This window comes from Notechis scutatus, chromosome 4, assembly GCF_049901735.1.
Source record: "Notechis scutatus isolate UNSWTSFEM ecotype Mainland chromosome 4, rNotScu1.2, whole genome shotgun sequence".
Taxonomy (NCBI): Eukaryota; Metazoa; Chordata; class Lepidosauria; order Squamata; family Elapidae; genus Notechis; species Notechis scutatus.
The window spans coordinates 15,672,164-15,695,247 of NC_142012.1; the positions used below are offsets into that span (position 1 = coordinate 15,672,164).

General features: G+C 39.6%; 1 protein-coding gene across 2 annotated transcripts in view; it reads left to right on the forward strand.

Annotated features, from left to right (window-relative positions):
• The window catches only part of MMRN1 (multimerin 1), an 87,581-nt gene extending 65,892 nt beyond the window's left edge, over window positions 1-21,689 (forward strand). For both annotated transcript variants that reach the window (XM_026672651.2, XM_087962868.1), the window contains exons 6-8: window positions 4,115-6,076; window positions 16,656-16,802; window positions 19,627-21,689. In XM_026672651.2, the coding sequence (XP_026528436.2) occupies window positions 4,115-6,076; window positions 16,656-16,802; window positions 19,627-20,048 (2,531 nt within the window). In that variant the 3' untranslated portion in view covers window positions 20,049-21,689. The remainder of the gene's footprint in view (window positions 1-4,114; window positions 6,077-16,655; window positions 16,803-19,626) is intronic.
• The last annotated feature ends 1,395 nt before the right edge of the window (window positions 21,690-23,084 follow it).

The window sequence follows — 23,084 nt, forward strand, 5'->3', positions numbered from 1 at the left end:
CAAGGCTCGCAGCCAATGACATTTAGTTAAACTTCCCGCCGCTATTGGCGGCCAATCAGGTACTAACGTTACTAACCAATTGTATAGTTGCTTCTGTTAATAGGAACATCGCCCTAGAAGTCTTTATTTAAATACACTACAGTTATGACCTAACAAGCCACTGTAAGAATTATCAAGATAATATACTTATGGAATCAGCAGTGGGATCCATCTGTTCCACTAATGGTTCGGTAATCACACACGTGTGCACGCACACCTAATGCGCCCGCACCTAACACTTTCCCCGCACCAGCTGGGACTTGCAGCGCCAGTCAGCTGAGAAGATAAAGAAGAGAAAAGCGCAGGGGCAGGTGGGAGGGCCAATCCTGCTCTTTTCTTTCAGCTGATTGTCAGAGGATTATTTTTTTAGTCCCGGTAGCATACCACCACTGCATGGAATGCTTCGAATTCTATAATTCTCTTGCTTTTGTTTATACAACATTCCAGGAACATTGCTCACTAAAATGTTTTTGTCCTTGCGTTTAGGTTAGAGTGTTGAAATGAGAAAAATTAAGCTGTGCTTTATATTATCAATGGAATCTTGATGCTACAGGCTTTTTAAGAAGCTACCCAGATAAGGAAGCCTCAGGTTAAAGAGGTCCCAAGTTACTTATTCCACTGATTTTGAAATGCTGTAGTAGATTGAGCCCTTCGGACATCAACACCTGTGAGATCGTTCTTTTTTTTTAGTTGAAAGTGGCCTTCACTAAGCAATTAGTAGTTGTGTAGTTTCTTTAGCTAATTAGCACTTATTAAGGATTTGAGATTGATCCCCATAGGACCTGGCTCGGTTTTGATATCACACAGTCACAGCTTTTTCCTTATATTCCAGTTAGTTCAGTCTTTCATTCTTCATTTTTCTTACTCCATTGGATTAAAATTATGTTCTTGTCACATCATTAACCATTTATTCTGCTTATTAAGATGAGCTTTTCAACTTTAATCAAACTCATCCATTGTAGGTGCGCATATATGTAGATTGATGTATACCTTGCCATATTTTCCTTTTCCACCTGATAGAACATTATCAAACCTATTTGTGTATATTCCCTCCTCGAAACATATTCATCAATATTAAATATGCTGAATTGATTGAAGTTGGGTGCCTTCTTTAATTAGATCTAATTCATCTAAATTACACCTCTTCAGGGTATATCTTAATTCCTTATAATGCTGGACTAACAAAAAAAAAAAGATTTCTTATACAGGTTGGGTAAAAGTGCAAACAAGTAAATAAATCTATCACTATTTTGTGTTTATTGGCCTTCTCTGAGTATGTGTTTCTCTTTCAGCCAAGAGGGATTACTTACTTAGGACATTTAAGGCAATTACAGCAGGCTCTGTCTTATCTGTAAGCCCACAACTTTTCTTTACATTCAATGAATTTTGTCAATTGAGGCAGGGAGGATATAGAGTATTCTTCATTGTGGTATATATCTCTCTATATAAAAGCGAAATACCACTCACGCATCATCACAAAATCTCCAGAACTGTAAAGCTTACAAACTTGAAATTTGGCACCTATGTTCCTCTTGGCTTCTAGGTGCTCACTAAGAAATGATTTTTCGAAATGACCATCAGAACATTAGTATTTTGTATATTATTATTATTAACATGCTCTGATGCTAAGGAGTTCTAATCCCCCTCCCCACCTGAAAAGAAATCTGTTCCAAATGCAAAACACAAGCAGAGGAGAGGAGTTTCAGTTTCAGTTTCAGAGCACCAAGCAGCTTTAGTACAGAACAGTTGAGCTAAGCCTCACCCAGGCTCCTTGCTGTCTCCTTCTTGCTCACACAGCAAATACTGCTTCAGTTTCCAAACAGCCCTCAACTGTCTCACATACTGACAGGATGCTAGCCAAATGAATACCGATGGATGCTGGTAGGCAGAGGCACAATTTTTTCCCCTCATTTTCCTCCCCAAAAACTAAGCCTGATCACATAGTTTCGTAGTGAAGCACGGGTATAGAGCTAGTAGGTTAAAAAAACAGATGGGCATACTGCAGGATTTATTTCCCTTCTCACAAGGCATGGGCATTGCCCATGATACTGGCCGCCACCTCATTCACTTCCATTCTACTAATCCTATGTCTCTCAGAGAAGAACAAGCAGAACCAGAGGTAGTATTAAGTGTGTCATCAGTTTAGAGTCATTGTGTGCCCACAAGCAGACCAAGTCCAATCCCTCCTGAATTCCCTTGACCCTTTCGTGTTGAATTGACCAGATTTTTGTGTATAAGCTTAAACAATTTTTCATGCTGCAACTTAACAGATAGTCCTGATTCTTTGCATCTTTGCACCTGACCTTTAAGGTGACCCTCAAGTTCTAAATTATTCCACAATGAGAGTCATGTGAGCTGAAATCCTGGTCCCTGTGTTGTGGAACAGTCTTTTTCTTGGAAGTTAAATTTGCCCCAAATTAGAACAGAGTTGAGGTTTTGGTGAACTTTTTCAATTAGTTGGATAACATCAGAGGATCTTTGGGCATCCTCCATTCCTTTGGGCCTTTTAGAATTGTATGACATTTAATGTAGACATTCTAGAGTCATATACAGTGCGGAGAGTCCAATGATTGTGGTGGGATAAAAGTCTATGAAACAAAGAGATAATAAACAAAGAGATGCATGAAGATTTTTTACTGGACAATGCTGCAGCCCTTTTCAGGTATTTTGCTAATAAACTGATCCAAACCTGTGAATGCTGTTGTTAAGTGCTGGCTGAGAATTATGGGTATTGAAGTGCAATAGTTCAGGAGAGTGCAAGGTTGGGGAATGACTACTCTAAAGAGAGCAAAGGGAACTGTCCAAACTAAGGACAGTGGCTTCACAGGTAAGAAAGATAACTAAGGTAAGCACCCAACTGCTTCTAATGAAATAGAGAGGCTGAAGACTCAAAAGCTAAATCCTATTAGCATGAAGGCAGTTCAAACAGCGAATGCACTGAGTGTGAAAATAACCAGAGATAGATTCCTAGAGGCTCTCAGGATTGGGCAGTTTGTTTTTTCTGATTATCATATCAAAGTGCAACAAAGAACTTCATTCTAGGCGATATTATGAAGAGATTTTTGGGGGTGGGTGGGGTGGAAACCACTGCTTCCCAGTTCTAAACCTAAGAAAAGAATGTCAAGGTTAGGATCCAAGCTTCGATCTGCTGCATAGCCATAAATCTCTCTCTAAATTCAGCTGGCACTCAGTGAAGCCAGCAGTAGAAGAGTCAACGATGAGGCTCAGCCGGATAAGTTATTGTTATTGCTCTTACACGAGATATAGTCATAACAAAGAATATCCATTACTGCACTGTACAGCCATCCAACCTCAGCATTTAAATTTCTCATCCCTTGCGCTTGCTCTCTAATGTGGTAACAGATTTTGCTCCTTATTTGACAGCCTTAAAAGTGGAGGCCAGTTCATTTTGATAATGGTCCTGTCAGGTCTCTGGCTGTTTGTTTCCATCCTTGGTGACTCTAGCCCTCCCATGTAGTCCCCCTTTTTCTTTAAAAATTGATGTTCCTTTATGTTCCTTTGAAGAAGCCCAGCAGACTCATTCCAAATAAATAAATCTTAACCTGTAAATTTATCTTTTCAGTTTTAACAGCAATTTAGATAACAACAAATTAAAATCATTTTAGTACTATAGATCTTTCATCTTCCTTCCTCAACCCCCAAAGTGGGTGACTGAATGTTTGGATAGTTCCTTTAATCCTTTAGACTATTCTGCTGGAATCTGTGCTTATATTTTACCCTGTCACCATGGCTTATAATTGGAGGGAGCATATACTATGTCTCCTCCCCCAGGACAGCAAAACTGATTAAAAGGATGAGAGTGACTAGCAAAAATGCTATTCAAACAGAACCCCTTTGAGACTCCGTGAAGACGATAATCCACCCAGGAACACATTGTGCAAATGTTATTGCACAAAACATTGTTTCGTTCCCGCCACCTACAGAGGCAAAACAATGGGTTTTAGGTGGGGGAAAAGAGAGAAAGAAAGAGACCCTGAGGTTTGCTTAAATATTGGATTTCTGTTTTTCCCCTCATCATATTAAGGAAAGCTTTTGTGTCTTTGCTCCCCTGTAGGTTTCAAATCCAAAGGTGTGACAGAACTTATCAAAGAAATCGTAAAAGAGCAGCTTAAAGCCTTCCAAAGTGACATGCAAGAGACGGTGGCTCAGATTTTCAAGATCACATCTGATCTCTCTGAAGATCTTGAGAATACCAAAGGCTTGGTCAAAGGTTTGAATAAATCCTGCCAGAGATTTGCCCTTGATATTGAAACTAGACCTACAAGAGTAGAAGTACTAGACATTCGAACCCAGATCTTGCATATTGAAGAAGATATAAGTTTTACATGTGAGAGGCCCATAAAAGAACTGCAAGAAAAGCAGAGATCTTTGGAAGCTGATTTAGAACATCAAAGCTCCAAGAGTGATATTTACTATGGCTCTCTGAACAAAACTCTTACACAGATGAAAGAAGCACATGAACAACTATTATCAGTGGAACAAAGCTCAGTCCAGAATCTACCTGTAGCTGCTGAATCAATGAATGATAACCTTACAAATTTCGTGACAAATTTACAGGAGAAAATGAAAACCCAGAATCTGATGGTTTTGCAGCTGTACGATGATCTCAGAATCCAAGATAACAAGATCAATAATCTTACCATCTCATTAGAAATCCAGAAAGATGACCTACAAGGTAGATGTGACAATGTATTGTCCAAATGCAGAAGTGACATCCAAATGCAAATAAGCGGTGTGGAAGGAGACATTCGTTCCTTAAATAAAACCGTGGAGAGCCTTGTATTTCCCTTGGATGATAAGATGGAGAAAATGAATGAGCAGATTAATGACCTCTGCTATGATATGGAGATTCTCCAGCCCTTGATTGAGCAAGGAGTTCCTTTCAGCCTTTCCTCAGAGGATGAGTTGCGGCTCGAAACAGATACTATTAGCAGAAAACTGGAGAATTTAACCAGCCTTGTGACAACGCTGAACTTCACCATTGAGGAACTCCACAAAAATCAGAAGGAACTTAAAAACGATGCTCAGGCTCATGATGAAATTTCTAAGAGGCGTATCGATGAATGCTTTGTTTTGATGGAGGATGGGTTAAACAAAACCATGATGGTTATCAACAGTGCTGTTGATTCCATCCAAGATAACTATGTACTCAAAGAAACCCTGAATACCTGGAAAAATGAGACCGAAGCTTGCTGTGATCGTGGGGAGAAGATGGAAAATGTGTTGACCTTAATACCACAATTTCAAAAGATGAATGAATCCCTTCAGATACTAGTCAACCAAAATGAGAAACCAAAAAGAATTTGGCCCCTTGTAGAATCTTCATTTGGTGAACAGAACATCCATCACCTCAGCAGAGGTCACCCTAACCCAAACACCACATTATTAAATGCTCAAAAGCACAACAGAGACACTGGTCACTCGGATGAGAAAATATGGCTCTCCAGCAATGAATACAATGACCATGAAATACGTCTGCAGGCCGTGGAGGGAAAAATCGTCAAATTCTTGGCAAACAATTGTGTCTCCGTAAGAAACGTGAAAGCAGCTGCCACAGAAAATGAGAAAACCATCTCTGCCCAGCTTCAGACCTTCAATTCCAGAATCAGGGCTCTTGAAGCCAAAAGCATCCGCTTATCACTGAGCATCCCTCTCATAAACAAGACAGCCAATGAAGCAAGGAACTTGTGTCAGGATGTCTCTGGAACCATTAGAGAAATGAATGCCAGCCTTCCCAAACTGATGCCAGCCTTTCACTCGGGTGGCATATTGTTTCAGAAGGGCTATCAAGAGCTCACTGGTGCCATGATAGAGGCCAAAACAGAAACACTTCTAGCCAACCTAACCTTGTATGTGGACAAGTCCCTAGAAGGGGCAGTAGACACTATAACCAAACGGTTAAAGGCAGCTGCTACTCTTCCAAAGAAGCCATTGCCAGGGAAAAAGATGCCCGTGAACACCCTTGCAAATCAGCCTGGGAGAAGTCAGAGAAACACTGATTCTGCTTTAGAAACAGGTAAGGTCATTTAATATTACCACCAGTGGTGGGATTCATTTTTTTTTACTGCCAGTTCTGTGGACGTGGCTTGGCTTGGTGGGCATGGCAGGGGAAAGATACTGCAAAATCTCCATTCCCTCCCCACCCCACTAACCTGCTTTCCAGCTCCGTTCTCCTGTGCAGGGCAACAAAAAAAAAGACCCAGCCGATCAGCTGGGACTCCGGAGGCAGAGAATAGATGGGGGCGGGGCCAGTCAGAGGTGGGATTTGCCAGCTCTCCAAACTACTCAATATTTCTGCTACTGGTTCTCCAGAACTGGTCAAAACCTGCTGAATACCTCCTCTGATTACCACTCTTATTGGTGTCGCCTGGAATGTTGTTCGATAGATGTGTTTCCTTTATTCACAATGGGTAAATGCAATAGGAGTTAAGTGCTTTCTTTCTTTTTTGTGTGTAAAAATCTGCTTATTTTTATGGGAAAATGAGATTCTGTATATGAGCAGATTGTGTATTTATGTCCTTAAAAAAAATACAAGCCCATGGCACCAAGTATGAATTTCAACTGAACATCAAAATATTTAGCAGGGATCTCTTTTGCCTTACTGACTACTAGGTTCAAATGTTGGGTTAAGTCATAAATTGTTTGTATATGTTTTACTGAATTGGCTCGGTTTATATTACATCCCTTGCCAAAATTCAAACAAACCACCTTACGGTTATCACAAGCTTTGTGGGTTCACATATCTGAACGCAGCTGCTATGTAATATATTATTTTTTTCTCGAACCAAAGCTATTGGAATTACTTTTTCTAAAACTCCCAAGCTGTGACATTATAAATTCTGGTGATTTTATCTCCAAACCTATAGGGCAATAGGTTTTGAAATAGAAATACAGAACTCATAAAATAATAATTAAAAAAATAGATGCTGGAGCAAGCCAATGCATTAGCAACAGGGACATTTTCTATGAGATAGCTTTCTCAAATCTGGTCCTCTTCAGATTTGTTGAGACTGCAACTTTGAAACCCCCTGAACCAATCTGACAAATAACCATATTAACTAAGGATTCTGAGGAAGGGTTATTATATGCTATTTTCAGCCACTTGTGTTGGAAGGTTTTCCACATGTTTATTAAGCATGTCCTGTGTCTGCAGACTTTAATCTTCCTGATCTGAGGAGAATTGTTGGGCTAAGGCAGGGGTGGGGAACTCTGGCCCTTTTATGACTTGTGGACTTCAACTCCCAGAATTCCCGAGCAGCTGGCTCAGGAATTCTGGGAGTTGAAGTCCACAAGTCATAAAAGGGCCAGAGTTCCCCACTTCTGGGCTAAGGGCTTGTTCAACAATCATGTGACCTTCCTGAGCTTCTCAACAATATTTGCTTCACTCTAAAACTGACCTAAAATTATATTAGTCCTCACTTTATGAGCACAATGGAGTCCAAAATGTATGTTGCTAAGTGAGACATGTGTTAAGTGAATTTTGCCCCATTTACAACCTTTTTTTACCACAGTATTTAAGTGAATCACTGCAGTTGTTAAGTTAGTAACACAGTTGTTAAAGGAATCTGGCTTCCCCTTTCACTTTGCTTGTCAAAAGATTGCAACAGGTGATTGCATGATTCAGGGACGCTGCAACTGTCATAAATATGAGTCAGTGGACAAATGCCTGAATTTTAAGCATGTGATCTTGGGGATGCTATAATGGTTGCAAGTGGGGAAAGTAGTTATAAGTAACTTTTTCAGTGCTGTTTTAACTTCAAATGGTCACTAAATGAACTGTTGTAAGTCGAGGACCACTTGCGTCAGACAGTGTGGATAAGAGTAATTTAAAAATCAACCAAAACAAAAGAGATGAGAATAGAATCGTGGAACTATAAGGTGAAGCTAAACAGTTCCATCAGAATGAGCTCCTGATGACCATAAAGTTGTCTTCTTAGCAATTGTATGGAAATGATCTGTGGTGATCTAACAATGGGCTAACAATGGGCCACCATAATACAATCTAACAATGGGCCACCATAATACAATTTAGAACTTATGAGAAAAAAGAGCAGCAACTTCCTGAAGATAAGACTGGAATTAGTAGAAAATAGCAGTAGCCCTTAGACTTATATACTGCTTCACGCGGCTTTACAGCCCTCTCTAAGTGAGTCATGGTGGCACAGTGGTTAGAGTGCAGTACTGCAGGCTACTTCTGCTGCCTGCTAGTTGCCCAAGGTTGACTCAGCCTTCCATCCTTCCGAGGTTGTAAAATGAGGACCCAGACCGTTGGGGGCAATACGCTGACTCTGTAAACCACTTAGAGAGGATTGTAAAGCACCGTGAAGCGATATGTAAGTCTAAGTGCTATTGCTATTGCTAAGTGGTTTACAGAGTCAGCATATCCACCTCAGAAGGATGGAAGGATGAGTCAACCTTGAGCCTGGTGAGATTTGAACTGCCAAATTGCAGGCAGCCGGCAGGCAGCAGAAGTAGCCTACAGTACTGCATTCAAACCACTGTGCCACCACAGCTCTTCAAGTAGTAGTAGAGTATATAGTAGACTATAAACATAGCATAATGTCCCAAGTTTTCTTTGCAAGGAAGTCAGCATTGTTCCTGAGGAGTCAGTTGAATAATGACTATAGAACTGAGACTCCATTCAGGTGTGGCAAATGCTTTATAAAGTCCCCTGGCAAATAATAATATAAGACGGCTATTGGATTTCTTCAAAGAGAAGACACATATTCTTTTAAATTATCTTTTTTTTAAATGGATTTGAAAAACAGAATTATTTGCATGCACAGTAGGGTGCATTGGTGAACAGCAGAGCACTCATTCTTTTTTGTGCATTGTTGTCTACATTTAATAATTTAAATTTTAAATATTAAATTTTAATAAATTTATGGCATATTAAATCAATCAATCAGTTTCCATTCCTTTCATCTCGGAGCGCTGTTCAGAGAATACCTAAGTGTTGCAGTTTTTTCTGACAATCGAGCACACATAAACTTTAAATTGGATTTGGGCTTCGACAATATTCAACTCGATTTCATATCTTAGCTGCTTAATTCCCTGGAAGCATTTTTTATGCAGCAGTAGAAGTCAGCAGTTGTATTAATGAAGTACAGCAGCTCATTTTGGCAAACTTTATCCCATCTTTCCATGAAGGCAGTTCATGAAGAAACAGCATGTATACAGTATGACAAAGATGATTCCAAAGAGATTAGGAGAAGGGAATGGATTAAACAGGTGAAGTTCTATCAAACCATTCATCTAGCTACCCTAATATTACTTGTGTAATTTTGGAAAACTCATTTATTTATTTATTTATTTTATTTATTTTTATTTATTTATTTTTGTCAATTGCTTACAAGATAATAGGTATAAGTAAAAACATAGTTATGAATACATGGATACACATAAGAAAAATTAAAAAAATATATAAAAGAAACAATAGGACAGGGACGGTAGGCACGTTGGTGCACTTATGCACGCCCTCTACAGACCTCCTAGGAAAGGGGTGAGGTCAATAGTAGACAGTCTAAGGTTAAAGTTTTTGGGGTTTGGTGAAGAAACCACAGAGTCAGGTAGAGTATTCCAAACATTGACCACTCTGTTGCTGAAGTCGTATTTCCTGCAATCAACTTTGGTGCAATTAACCTTGAGTTTGTATCTATTGTTTGCTCTTGTGTTGTTATGGTTGAAGCTGAAGTATTCATTGACAGGTAGGACATTGCAATATATGATTTTATATACTATACTTAGATCGGATCGGAAGCGGCATAATTCTAGATTTTCTAGGTCTAGAATTTCAAGTCTGGTAGCATAAGGTATTCTGCAACGAGTAGAAGAGTGGAGAGCTCTTCTTGTGAAATATTTCTGGACTTTCTCAACTGTGTTAATATCAAATACGTAATGTGGGTTCCAGACTGATGAGCTGTATTCGAGTATTGGTCTAGCAAATGTTTTGCATGCTCTAATTAGTAGTGTAATATTACCAGAGAAAAAGCTACGTAAGATTAGGCTAACAACTCTTAATGCCTTTTTGGCTATGTAGTTACAGTGGGCTCTAGCACTTAGGTCATTAGAGATGAGTACTCCAAGATCCTTGACAGAGTTTGGATCATCAACAAGGTCTTGACTCTTCAGCCTGTATTTTATTTTCTGAATTTTTTTTTGCCAATATGTAGGACAGAGCATTTATTTGTTGAGATTTGAAGTTGCCATGTATTTGACCATTCTGATACATAGTCGAGGTCTTTTTGAAGGGTAGCAGTATTGTCTGTGGTGTTGGATAGCTTTACATCATCAGTGAAGATAACGCAGTTGCTCTTGATATGATCACAGAGGTCATTTATGTAGAATATGAAAAGAGTTGGTCCTAGAACACTGCTCCCTTCAGATTGATTTTACCCAGTGCACTAATTTCCCAGTGAACAAACTTTTGGCGGTCATTTTTGTTGTGGAATAAAATGCCTCACAATCTTGGATAATGAAACTCTACATCAATTGTGTCAAACTGGATTTTTTTGAGGGCCGGATCAGCATTCTAGTTCTCCTCCATGGGCCGGCTGGGGGGTTGGCAGGGTGGGAGGGAGAAGAGATGGGACGAATGCCTCCTGCAGCACCCAGCTAACCAAAATGGAGTGTGAGGGGCTGTGTGCAGCCCCACCCCCTTCTTTAGCCAACAGAGAGCTGCAGGAGGCAATCCAGGCCAAAAGCAGGGCACGGAGGCACAGCATGCAGCCCCCCATGTCCTGTTTTCACTAGCAGAGGCATGAGGGCTGGTCCTTTGCTATTTCCAGGCCAGCCCTATGGGCCAGATTTAAGTACCCCGTGGGCTGGATCCGGCCCATGGTCCTTGAGTTTGACACCCCTGCTCAACACTATATGAACAAATCTGGACCTTCTCCCATTGATGATTTATGCTTATTGGGAAGGTCACTCTAGAATTTTTTTTTCATTCACCCAAGAGATATGGATCTGAAAGCAAAGAAGCCAAGGAAGTTATTTTCTATAGGGTGCCTTCAAATGACTTATAGAAAGAGATAACCAAGTTATTTATAGAAAAGCCCACAAGATTATGTTTGTTATACTGATGGAAGGAAGACAATCAGTGGTGCTGTTCTACCGGTTCGGCCTGGTTCTGGCGTACCGGTAGTGCCGAAGATCAGCGGAGACCGAACCGGTTCTCTCTAAGGAGCTGCTGTTGGGCTCACCTGCCTGCCTGGGCTCTATATTGACCTTTATTCCCTGCTTTTGAAGCACAGCTGCTTTGCGCGGCACAGCAGAGTGCCGCGCGTCAGCTGCTGAAGCGGCAGGGAGAGTGCAGGATTGCAGGAGGTGAGTCGGAAAGCCTCTGCGCATGCACAAAGTGCGTGTTTGCATGTGCACAAAGTGTGTGCGTGCGCAAAGTGCGCCCACCAAGCCACGCCCACCGAACCAGTGGTATTTTGAAACGCACCACTGAAAACAATTCTTACTATATGTTAGTTCTCAACAGAGATTTAGATCTCCCTCTCACTCCTCCCTCTCCCTAAAAACCCTGAAAAGACCAGAATGCAAACTAGGGTATCTGACATAGCAAGAGACATGCATATTCAGTGCCTTGAACAGAACAATCTTGCAGTTCCATGAGCATTTCTTATCAAGGAAGAAAAAAAAAATGATAAAGAAGACCATGTTCTGCTCTGACTGTTATAAACAGGCTGAGGGTGAAATTTGGAATAAAGATAATTGAGGATTTTTTTAAGGAAAAAGAAACTATTCATAGAATCAACATGTTAAATTAGCATTGTGTGGCTGCTGGCCGTGGTGCTGAAAGTGATGCATTGATAACAACATCTTTGGTCCCTTCCAAAGTTCAGTCCTTGCTCAGTTTTCATGATTATCCCATATTTGATTTGGGTTGTTGCCTCCTCAGGGCAGTGATGATCACAACAGACCAGAGGGCATTGCTATCTTATTGTAAGATTACAAAAGCTGAGCTTTTGGGGGAAGCAACGGTCTTAAAATGGAGAAGGCCAATACAGTGCCATTGTTTCTCTAAAGTAACAAAGTTACTTCTGAATATCCTAGCAACAGTCCCATCATATGAGGTTCTCATGCAATAATTTTTCCTGCCTCTAAACTTCTTTGTTGGTTTTCCTATGCCTGTTTCATTCTGATACTCAAACTTCTGCACTCAGAGGAGGACTTAGCTTTCAAATATTCTTGCTTAAAACATATGCCATAAGTGCTAAAAGTGTGTATAGAACTTACTGAACAATAGTTTTAATTATTGAAGATAAAGAATATCTATCTATCTATCTATCTATCTATCTATCTATCTATCTATCTATCTATCTATCTATCTATCTATCTATCTATCATCTATCTATCATCACCATCTATTTATCATCTATTGAGAGAGTGGGAGAGATAGAGAGAGACAATTTGATCAAATAATTAAGGAATTAGGCTAGAAAGCAAAAAACTGTGAATTCAAGTCTCTCCTTAGCCTTGAAAGCCAGCTGGGTGACTTTGGGCCAGTCACTCTCAGCCCAATCGATGTCTAAGGGTTGTTGTTGTGGGGAAAATAGGAGGAGGAAGGTGTGTTGGATACAGTCACTATCCTGAGTTACTGATAAATATAATAAAGCCAGGATATGAAGGGAGGGGTTCATGTTGGACTTGGCTGAAACATTAATATCAGATCCCATCTTCTCCTGGCCTATCTTACTCCCTCCCTCCCCATCTTTTAGCTCTTGTATTTTGTATTTTTATAGATTTGTAATATTCTCTTTATATAATTTTATTTTTAATATTGTAAACCTCCCAGAGTTACTCTGCAGTAGAGTGTATATGTATACATATATGTATATGCATTTGAAGTGAAATTTGAACTCTATTTGTACATTGTTTTGTCCTGGACATTGTATTAGCCTGGTAAGCTCAAATTCATCACTGTTGAAGTGCTATGATTGGACTGCAAATAAAGATAGCTCAGAGTAGCAATGAAGTGCCCGTGCAAAGAGGCAATTCATGCATCTGCCAGCAATCAGCACTCATTCTGAAAATCCTTTTCATTTCCTAAACTCATCTACCTACCTCTTGAGCATACCTGGACTATTCATTCAATACCCGGAGGCTGACCTGTCTGGAAATATTGTTGCAAGAACATGCATACTCTGCTATTACTGTTTAGAAATCCTAAGTGATAAATATGTTGGATAGTCTCTCATAATTCAGTTCAATTTAATTATGTATCACAGTGCTATAGAAGAATGATTTCTAGAGTGTAGTTCAAGAGGGATCTGGTTGTATCTGTGTATTCAATTTATAATGTACAGGTTGTAGAATCAAGAAAGTATCCTATCTCCAGATGTATCAGTGGAAACTGCAGGGAAGAATAATTAGGATTTGTTTATAAAATGCCTACATTTTTAAGAGTTGTAGGAAGGTTTAAAAATGATCCAAGTTGTATCTATGAGGAAAAAGTAGAAAGACAACACAGAGAGAGGAAAACAAATAAATTCAGATTGCCTAAATTGCTAGTGATATAGGTGGGAAATCAATGCAAAGAAGGCAGCTCTTAAAGAGGAGAGTCAAACAGTTGTTGGTCTCAAGCTGAGAGAGTGGACCAAGCATAAAAATATTTCTCATTGTGTTGACCAGGTAGAAGGGCTACTAATTACAGATATAGTATAGTGCTGTTTAATGAAAAGCATCAAGATATTATAGGTTGTAAAATGATAACAGTTGGAAGGACCTTGTAGGTCATCTAGTCCAACCCCCCACCTAAGCAGGAAACCCTACACCATTTCTGACTGATGGGAGCCCAATCTCTTCTTGAAGGTCTCAAGTGATGGCGCTCCCACACCTTCCGAGGGCAACTTCTGTTCCATTGGTTGACTGTTCTCACTGTCAGAAAGTTTCTCCTTATTTCCAGGTTAAATCTCTCCTTGTTCAGTTTCCATCCATTATTCCTTGTCTGGCCTACAGGTGCTTTAGAAAATATCTTGACCCCTTCCTCTCTGTGGTAGCCCCTGAAGACTGCTATCATGTCTCCCCTGGTCCTTCTTTTCACTAGACTAGCCATGCCCAGTTCCTGCAACCGTTCATTGTATGTTTTAGTCCCCAGTCCCTTAATGATCCCCAAATCGAATGATATGTTGAACTCTTCTTTTTGTAGCTTTCAGTATGAAAGTTATTTTAATTTCATGCCATCCTCTACCTGCAATCTATAATGGGTCTGAGAACAGCTGCATGTGCTGATTTTGTTGTACTCACAGGCTGAATTTATTTTTTGGCATATTCCTATATATGAAAAGCTTTGCAGCATCTCGTAGAATATTCAAAATGCCTTCAGGTGCTTGTTCTATTTCACTAGCATTAACATTGTTAATGTATACCTGCCTACCTGGTATTTCAGATGAGCCCTGACCAGACACTGAAAAGTCTAAAGGCACTAATTTTTTTTTTTTTTTTTGTTTATGTGTACATAAACTTATGTAAGCCTCTTACCAGATACTGCTTGTTGTATTGCTAAAGGCTATATTGACAGGTGGACATTGCTTATGATTTTATATACATCTTAAGTCAGAGGCGTATAGGTTTCATTCTAGAATTTCAAGTCTGGTGGCATAGGTATTCTAAACAGAGAGTGGAGAACTATATTGAATGTCAGATTTGATCGAGTATTGGTCTAGCAAATGTTTTGTTATATTGAATGTCTTTGCAATAACTTGTCCTGTTTTAAAAGGCAAGAAGGCATTATGTACTGGTGTAATTATTACAGCAATGTTTCTCAACCATAGCGGCTTTAAATGGGTGGACTACCTCCCAGTATCCTCCAACCAGCTGGCAGAATTCTGAGAATTGAAGTCTATCTATCTTGAAATTTGCCAAGATTGAGATATATTGGATTACAGTTTTGAGGTTTGAGATACAGAGGCCTGGATTCCAATCCTTTACCAATCCTTCTGCTCACTAATAATTTAATTTATTTGCTTTCTCAGCATAGGCAAGTTATGGGGGGAAAAAAGATAAGATGGGAAGCCATGTACTGTATACTGTCCAGTACCATATACTGAGCTGTAGTGGCACAGTGGTTAGAATGCAGTCTTGCAGGCCAACTCACTGTTCACTGCCAGGAGTTTGATTTTGACCGGTTCAAGATTGACTCAGACTTCCATTCCTCCAAGATCAGTAAAATGAGGACCCAGACTGTTGGGTGCAATATGCTGATTCTATAAACCACTTAGAGAGGCTGTAAAGCACTGTGAAGCAGTATATAAATCTAAGTGCTATTGCTATTGCCCTAATTATTTTTGGAGGAAGATGGTTCATAAATATAATGATTAATATTCCCCAGTATGACAGTGTTCATATATTGCAGACATCCTGCTATGTAGGATAGTCTACCAAAATTTTAAGAAGATTTAAATATGCAATTAATTCCTAATAAGCCAAAATCTTGGTCAAAAGAAAACATTATTCTGGAGGGATTGTTTGTCAGACTTGGCTGCTTGAAAATACGTGAACTTCTACTTGCAGAATTCCTCAGCCAGTTCACACATCTTCAAATGATCAAGGATGAGAAACACTGTAATGTTCACCAAAATTTTCTATTTTGATCATGAAAGTACGGGCTTTCATTATGCTTATATTGTCAGTTAAACTTCAGAATATCCAATTTTGTTCCAGTCTAAAATCCTTGGGAAATCACAGCTCGGGTTCTCAACTATCAAATGGGACCTGGATGATAAAGCATAAAAAGGGTCTTGTATTGATGAATGAAATGTTACTTGACAGTATATCCAGGCGTGCAGCATTGGGTTGAGTGCATCCCATTCACTTTAGATTGGCAAAAATGATGACTGATTAGCCAGTTGAATCCCAATGTCATCTATGCCAGTAAAAATGTCTGATGAAATTCCCTGATGGCAAATAACATTAGAGAGAACAAATACACCGCTCCTGAAAACAGCATAATTTATATGCAAATAAATAATGGTGCCTGCCTTTCTTCTGTTATCATTCTTAACTAGGAATGGTAAGGAAGAAATTCTGTTCATTTTTCTAGTTTAAATGAACTGGCCTAATTTGTACTCTTCGGACAAATATTGTATAGATTAGGGATTTTTTCCCCCATCAGTCCTAACAATCCAGTATTTTAGCTTTAAAATGTAAGGGTCATTTTAGCTTTTCTGAGGAAATGACAATTGGAAGATTATTTTCTTTTCCTGTGTCATGTTTGAGGGTGAAGAGGTTTGTCTCAAATCCAGGTTTTTCTTCCTGTCAAGTAACTATGGATATATGACTGGGAATTGCTACATTTTACAGTGGATTTTTTATGTTTAATACATAAATATATTTTCACAAGCATGCATTTTTACAAATAGTGGTATATATTGGCAAAGCAAGACATAAATTCTGTAAAACCTTGGACTCAACATATAGAAAACTGACATGGATTGCAAATAAAACTACGGAGTCATATTCATCCCTATCAAGTTGGTGGCGAGAGGACAGAAACCAGGAACTGCAGATATATTAACTTTAATTTTGGGCGCTACTTTCTGTTTTGATGGCTAACTCTGGCTATTCATGCTTTCTCATTTTTAATCTAGGGGATTATCTGAGCTGCAGTAGCTCCCCATGCCAAAATGGAGGGACCTGCGTCAACGAAAAGAGGGGCTTTGTCTGTGCTTGTCGCTATCCTTTTGGAGGCGCCAACTGCAGTGCCAAGATGACGGAGGAAAATGCTGCAGCCATAGGTGAGCATGTGCAAAATACACTACATCTGTTTCAGGATGACAGAGATGGAAGGGACCTTGGGGAGGTCTTTTAGTACAACGCCCTGCTCAAGCAGGAGCCCTATAACATTTCAGACAAAGGGCTGTTCAGTCTCTTTTTAAGAGCCTCCAGTGATGTTTCCAGCTTTTCCAGCTGTAGGCCAGAGATTGAAAGAAGAACAGGAAGCCCTACTTAATGTTGAAGACAGTTATAGCTCTGCGAGAGCCTACAATCAGAGGTGGTATTCAGCAGGTTCTGACCAGTTCTGGAGAACCGGTAGTGGAAATTTTGACTAGTTTTGAGAACCACAAATTAAGATTCTAGGGTAGGATTGAAGAGACCCAAGATGAAGTCAACTTTCAGCCATGAAAGCTCACTAGGTGACTTTGCTGGAGGGTTAATAATGGAAAAACAACAACAATAGGCACTGTGAAACAACAGGAAAGATAGAAACAAATCAAAACCAGCTCACTCCAGCCTGGTAAAAAGAACCAGGACAATTTTTTAAATTTTAGTTTGCATTTAGATTTCATTAAAAACACTACATGAATATTACCTATGCTTTCAATATTTAACTTCCCATTTAGTTGGGCTTCCCAAGATTTGAGAGTCCTTCATTTAGCCTGGAGTCGTCCTCTCCTCCTCCTCCCCCTCCTTCATTATCTAAAACATAGCTGGTGTTTTTTGGGGCTGGGCAACAAATGCAAACTTGTTGCTTTTGAAAAGTGTGTGATGAAACATCGGAGGAAAAGAAATCGTGATTAAAAAACAAAAACCCTTAATAAAGTAGCACAGGACTGCAAACACAACAGACTTACACACATTTTTTTTCTGGTGCATTTTGACAGTGATTGTGAAGAGAATTGCTTTCTGTACAATGTTAAAAATTCATCCCTCCCCCTTTCTTCTTTATTTCTTGGGGAATTTGACAGAAGGCCTGGGGGAAAGTTTATAACTCTACCTGTGTCTGCTATATGAAGCTGATCCCACTTAAATCAGCAATTCTGCATGAGAAGACAACAAAAGGAAGGCTGGGATGTTATGGCAGGCTTAGAGGGCGAATGCTGAAAATAGCATCTCGGAGCACAGATTCTCTTGCACTGCGTTCTCATTAAACTTATTCTGTGACATGACAGCATTATGCTGATTTCTCCTCCCTTGTTTCTCCCCATTGGCTGCTACTTCCTGGGGAGGTGTAGAAAATTGTAGCAAAATAACAATATGGAGAAAGAAAGGAAGGGTGGCAGGGAATATTACTGGGCAGAGATATTCTCCTGCATTTTCCCCCTTATTACACTCATTTAATTTGAGGAACAAAAATGTTTTTGAAACTCTTCCAAAAAAAAGCTGTCAGTTTCAGAGAAGTTGTCATGGAAAGAGTGTATTCTTGGCCTTATTTAATCGTAGGGCAAAAGGTTTTGTGTGTGTGCATGAATACCCTGCCTTTTACTGTACAGTCAGTTGTCTTCAAACAACTTGATTTCTCGTGCTTTCCATTTTCCGTGCCCTATTGAAAAATTACCCACCCAGTGCTTCTCCATACATTTGGTAAAGAATTTTGGAATCTAATTATGTTTAGCTTTAACCAAGAACTAAATTAGATGCCAATACTAATCATAACCGAATAACAGAGTTGGAAGGTATTGCAAGCAGACTCTGCCCACAGCCTGGAGTTCAATCCTGACTGGCTCAAGATTGACTCAACCTTTTTGTCCTTCTGAGGTCTATAAAGGGAGGACCCAGATTGTTGGGGGCAATAGGCTGACATTTGTAAGCCGCTCAGAGAGAGTGCTGTAAAGCAGGGTCCCCAACCACCGGTCCGCGGACCGTGTACCGGTCTGTGGAACATTCCTACTGGGCCGCTGGCTTGCTGGGCGCCGCCATCTTTTTGATGAAAAGTGCTTCGGTGAGTTTTTCCGGGTAGAAAGCCATTTCTACCCGGGAAAGCTCACCAAGAAACGCTGTGCCGCCATCTTTTTGATGAAAAAGTGCTTCCGTGAGTTCACCGGAAGCACTTTTTCATCAAAAAGATGGCGGCGCCCAGCTGATGCCGGTACCGGGCGCGGCGCCCAGCTGATGCGGTGCGGGCGCGCGGCAAAAAAGGTTGGGGATCACTGCTGTAAAGCACCATGAAGCAGTATATAAGTGTAAGTGCTATTGCTATTATTGTAAAAATGGCATCCCATTTGAGGGTGATCTTCAGGAAGTTCTAAAACGTTAACAAGTGTTCTCAGTGCAGGCTCATTGCAGCTTTGAGATCTCATCTCTCTTTGATTTTGAACTTTTCAATTATGGGTTCAAATGTGTCATCATATCTATTAACATTATTCCCCAGAGTTAACATCATTGCCCAGAGGGTCATTGGTTACCCTCTCCCCTCTTTGGAAGAGCTTTATAGCTCCCTCTGCCTTAAGAAAGTTCAAAACATTCTGAAGATCCATCTCATCCTGGGCACCCTTTTTTTGAACTATTACCATCTGGCAGATGGTACAGAATAATAAAAACAAGGACCAATAGGCTGAAAAACAACTTCTCTCCCAGGGCAGTAACTATATTGAATTCTACTGTATAGTGCAATATTAATGCAGCATCAGGGGGTTTCAGTTCAATTGTATAGAATGTGAAGGATGTGTGTTTGTGTTTTATTTTTTTATAATTATAATGGATACTGAAAATGGCATATAATTTCGTTGTACGAGGTGCAATGACAATAAAGTATATTATATTATTATTACTGTTCAAAAGCTCTACCCAGTTTTTTTTCCACATTCTGACCCTTTTATTAATTGCTTATTTGTTTTGCAGATTTCTCAAAGGGTTCTTACAGATATGCACCAATGATAGCCTTTTTTGCTTCGCACACCTATGGGATGAACACACCTGGTCCTATTCGATTTAACAATCTGGATGTCAACTATGGGACCTCTTATGTCCCTGCAAATGGAAGGTTCCGCATACCATACTTGGGAGTATATGTCTTTGAGTATAACATTGAGTCAAGCAGCCCATCCATCTCCGGCTACTTTGTGGTTGATGGAACAGACAAGTTAGCTTTCCGATCTGAAAATGGAAGTGGAGACAAATACGTTACTAGAGTAGTTACTGGAGATGCTATATTGGAACTGAACTATGGACAAGAAGTCTGGCTCAGACTGGCAAAGGGATCTATCCCAGCAAAATACCCACCCGTAACTACATTTAGTGGCTACTTATTGTACCGTACATAAAAGCTGCCATTCGGTATTTCTTCCCTGTTACTTCTCACTTCTTTCTATTCCAATAAAGGAAATCTCATTGAGAGTTCCCAGCTCTTCTTTGGTAGATGTCCTGTGCCTTTAATTTTTGCACAACAGACAGAAATTAGATAGGAAATACTTTCCCCATGCTTGGATTTCAGCACTGCCCAAAACAAACAAACAAACAAACAAAGAAATGATAACTTGGCTAATGACAAAAGGATCCCACTCTGTGGAAATTCTCTATCTATCTATCTATCTATCTATCTATCTATCTATCTATCTATCTATCTATCTATCTATCATACTTGTAGATATCTGCTCTCTGAATTCTCATCTATGGCCATGCTGGCTATGGAATTCTGAAATTTGAAGTCCACAGATATGAAATATGAAAATGGCAGGATTAGGGAAACGGTGTTGTGCATGATGTTATGTTTATTCTGACTGTGTAAAAGAATTTTTGGAGAACACATAAAGTTAATTATATTTTGATAACTCTTGATAGTCACATGATATCAGCTAAGGGCAAATTGACTTCAGGCCTGCCCTATCTACTTTTCTTTTTATTAGGAAAACTAGGAAGTTTTAGGAAGTTATTCAGCTATAACATGTTTTGCCTTCTATTGAATTAAACATCATAGCATTTTGGGGGAAACTCTGAATGTTGTACCTGATGCTTTGCAGGATTACTTGGGGTCCTAGTAATGTGCTAATAGATTCCATTCTGTCTTCTGATCATTTCTGAATTCATTGTTTTGTTCATCTACAACTTGTATCTGAATGGTTTTATTTCCATGTCAATGGGGTGAAAAGATTCAGGTGATATATGCTCCCTTTATATTTAGGCCTTTTATATATTCTCTCTGTGGCCATATGAAGTAGTACTATGAAAAACTGATGTTAGGACCAAGGTAGCAAAAAATATTTTACAGCCAAGAATTCTGGGGTCTCTCTCTCTCTCTGTGTATGTGTGTTGTTTAAACTTAATTTATCTTGGCTTCAGAGAGAGCAGTAGTAATATATTCATATCATTGAAAGAAGCAGTTGCAGGAAATGTGCCTTGCTTTTTCTATATTTTGGGGTCTAGGAAAGTTAAAATAGCAAAATAGACATTAAGCATATAAAAGATGCTCCCTTATTTTTGAGAGCATTTTTGTAGTTGGTGGATTTTTGCCCTTATTTTTGAAATGGGGAACATCATGCTCCTGAAAAAAAAATCAGCGATTTATTTCCACATTAATTGCCTGATCTTGGGGAATTTTAGAAGCTGCAGAATGGGAATGACGTTTTCCTACTCTTGAATTAGGAGGAAGATTCAAAGAGATGAAATGCAGTTAATTTCATTTGCCAAATTCAGTATGTGGTTGAAACTATATGCAGAATTTTACTTTATTCTTCAAGCATATATAATCCAGAAGCTTAAGTCTCATAACAAAATTAAAATTTAATATTCTTATTTACCCATGCTACATTTTGTAGTTATACAAAATGAAAGTATTATGTACTGTAAAAACTATCAGTTTAAATACTGAATTTCCAAGATGTGTAATTGATTTTTCTGTTCTTAATAAATTGTGTGTCATGCATGTAAGAGATTAATAAATAAATGGAAGCATAGGTGAACTTTAAGGATCTTGAATGAAGGTAATTTCACTTGCTTTAAACAATAAGAACATAAATTGCTGCAAATATTATCTCTAATGCAGTATTTCTCAACCTTTGCAATTGTAAGATGCATGGACTTCAACTCCCAGAACTCTGGGAGTTGAAATCCATGCATCTCACAACTGTGCTGGCTGGGGAATTCTGGGAATTGAAGTCCATACATTTCACAGCTGTGCTGGCTGGGGAATTCTGGGAGTTGAAGTCTATGCATCTTATAATTGCTAAGGTTGAGAAATACTGCTGTAATGCATCACTTATTTCAAAAGAAGTTTATGGTTTTCTTGTCACCAACATGGCAGTGCTTTGCTGAAAATCCAATTAAAAATCCATATATTTAAATCTTATTTACCCAATTAGTCAATTAACTGCATCAATTAAGGGATTTTCATCATTCCTTCCTCTACGGCTGACCGTTGAGGAATCTGTGATGCCTTAAATGTCAAACAAAATAAGGTGTAGGAGTAGAGTTGTATTGTCAACCATTACTGAGAACCGTTTCAATCCACTCCATGTGGTTTTTTCTTTTTAATTCTGTCTTCTGTTTATAAGACAAATCTTCAACACACCATAAATCCTGGATGTATATATTACTGGCTTTTTCTCCACCGGTACCATATCGTTTTGTAAATACTTAAAATCTCCAATTTGTCACTAAACTATCCTAGCGTATCATTGAATCTTATCATCCTCTTGCTCACATGGGTGAATCCCTCCCCACCCCTTGTATGACTTTGTCAGTTTAATAATCTATTTAGCCCCCTTTACTCCCACTAAGGATAAGGCTAAATGGCGTGGAAATTACCCTGCAGATGAAATTCAAATGACCCACTGGAGACTGCATCTTACTCTTAAATATGACTTTCTTTGCCCTTGCTGCCCTTGTCACTAAGCCCTTCAAGCCAGGTTTCCATCCGCAGCAGAGATGTTAATTGTTTTCTTTCAAACTGAGATTCCTGATAGGCTTTCTTGTTATCCTTGTCTCCCTGGTGTAAACAAATTTCATTTCTTCAGAGCACACCTGTGACCTTGTGATGTTGAATATATGGAGATGAAATCTAGTTTGTGGGTGCCTCAGTAAGGCAGAACCCAGGGGTGGGCTGCTGGGGGTTTGCAGGGGTTCAGGAGATCCTCTAGCTAAGATTCTGTGCAGTTTGGAGAATCCCCCAAATCCCACTCCTGGCTGGCCCCACCCACCCCACCCCACCTCTCCCAGGAGTCCCCATGCGGCCCATTTTGGATGCAGATAAGTGCAAGGCATACATGGAGGCTTGGGGAGGGCAAAAAAATGGGCCTCCTGGAAGTTTGGGAAGGCCAGAAGTGGGCCTGTTTCTGGCCTCCAGAGAGCTTCCAGAGCCCAGG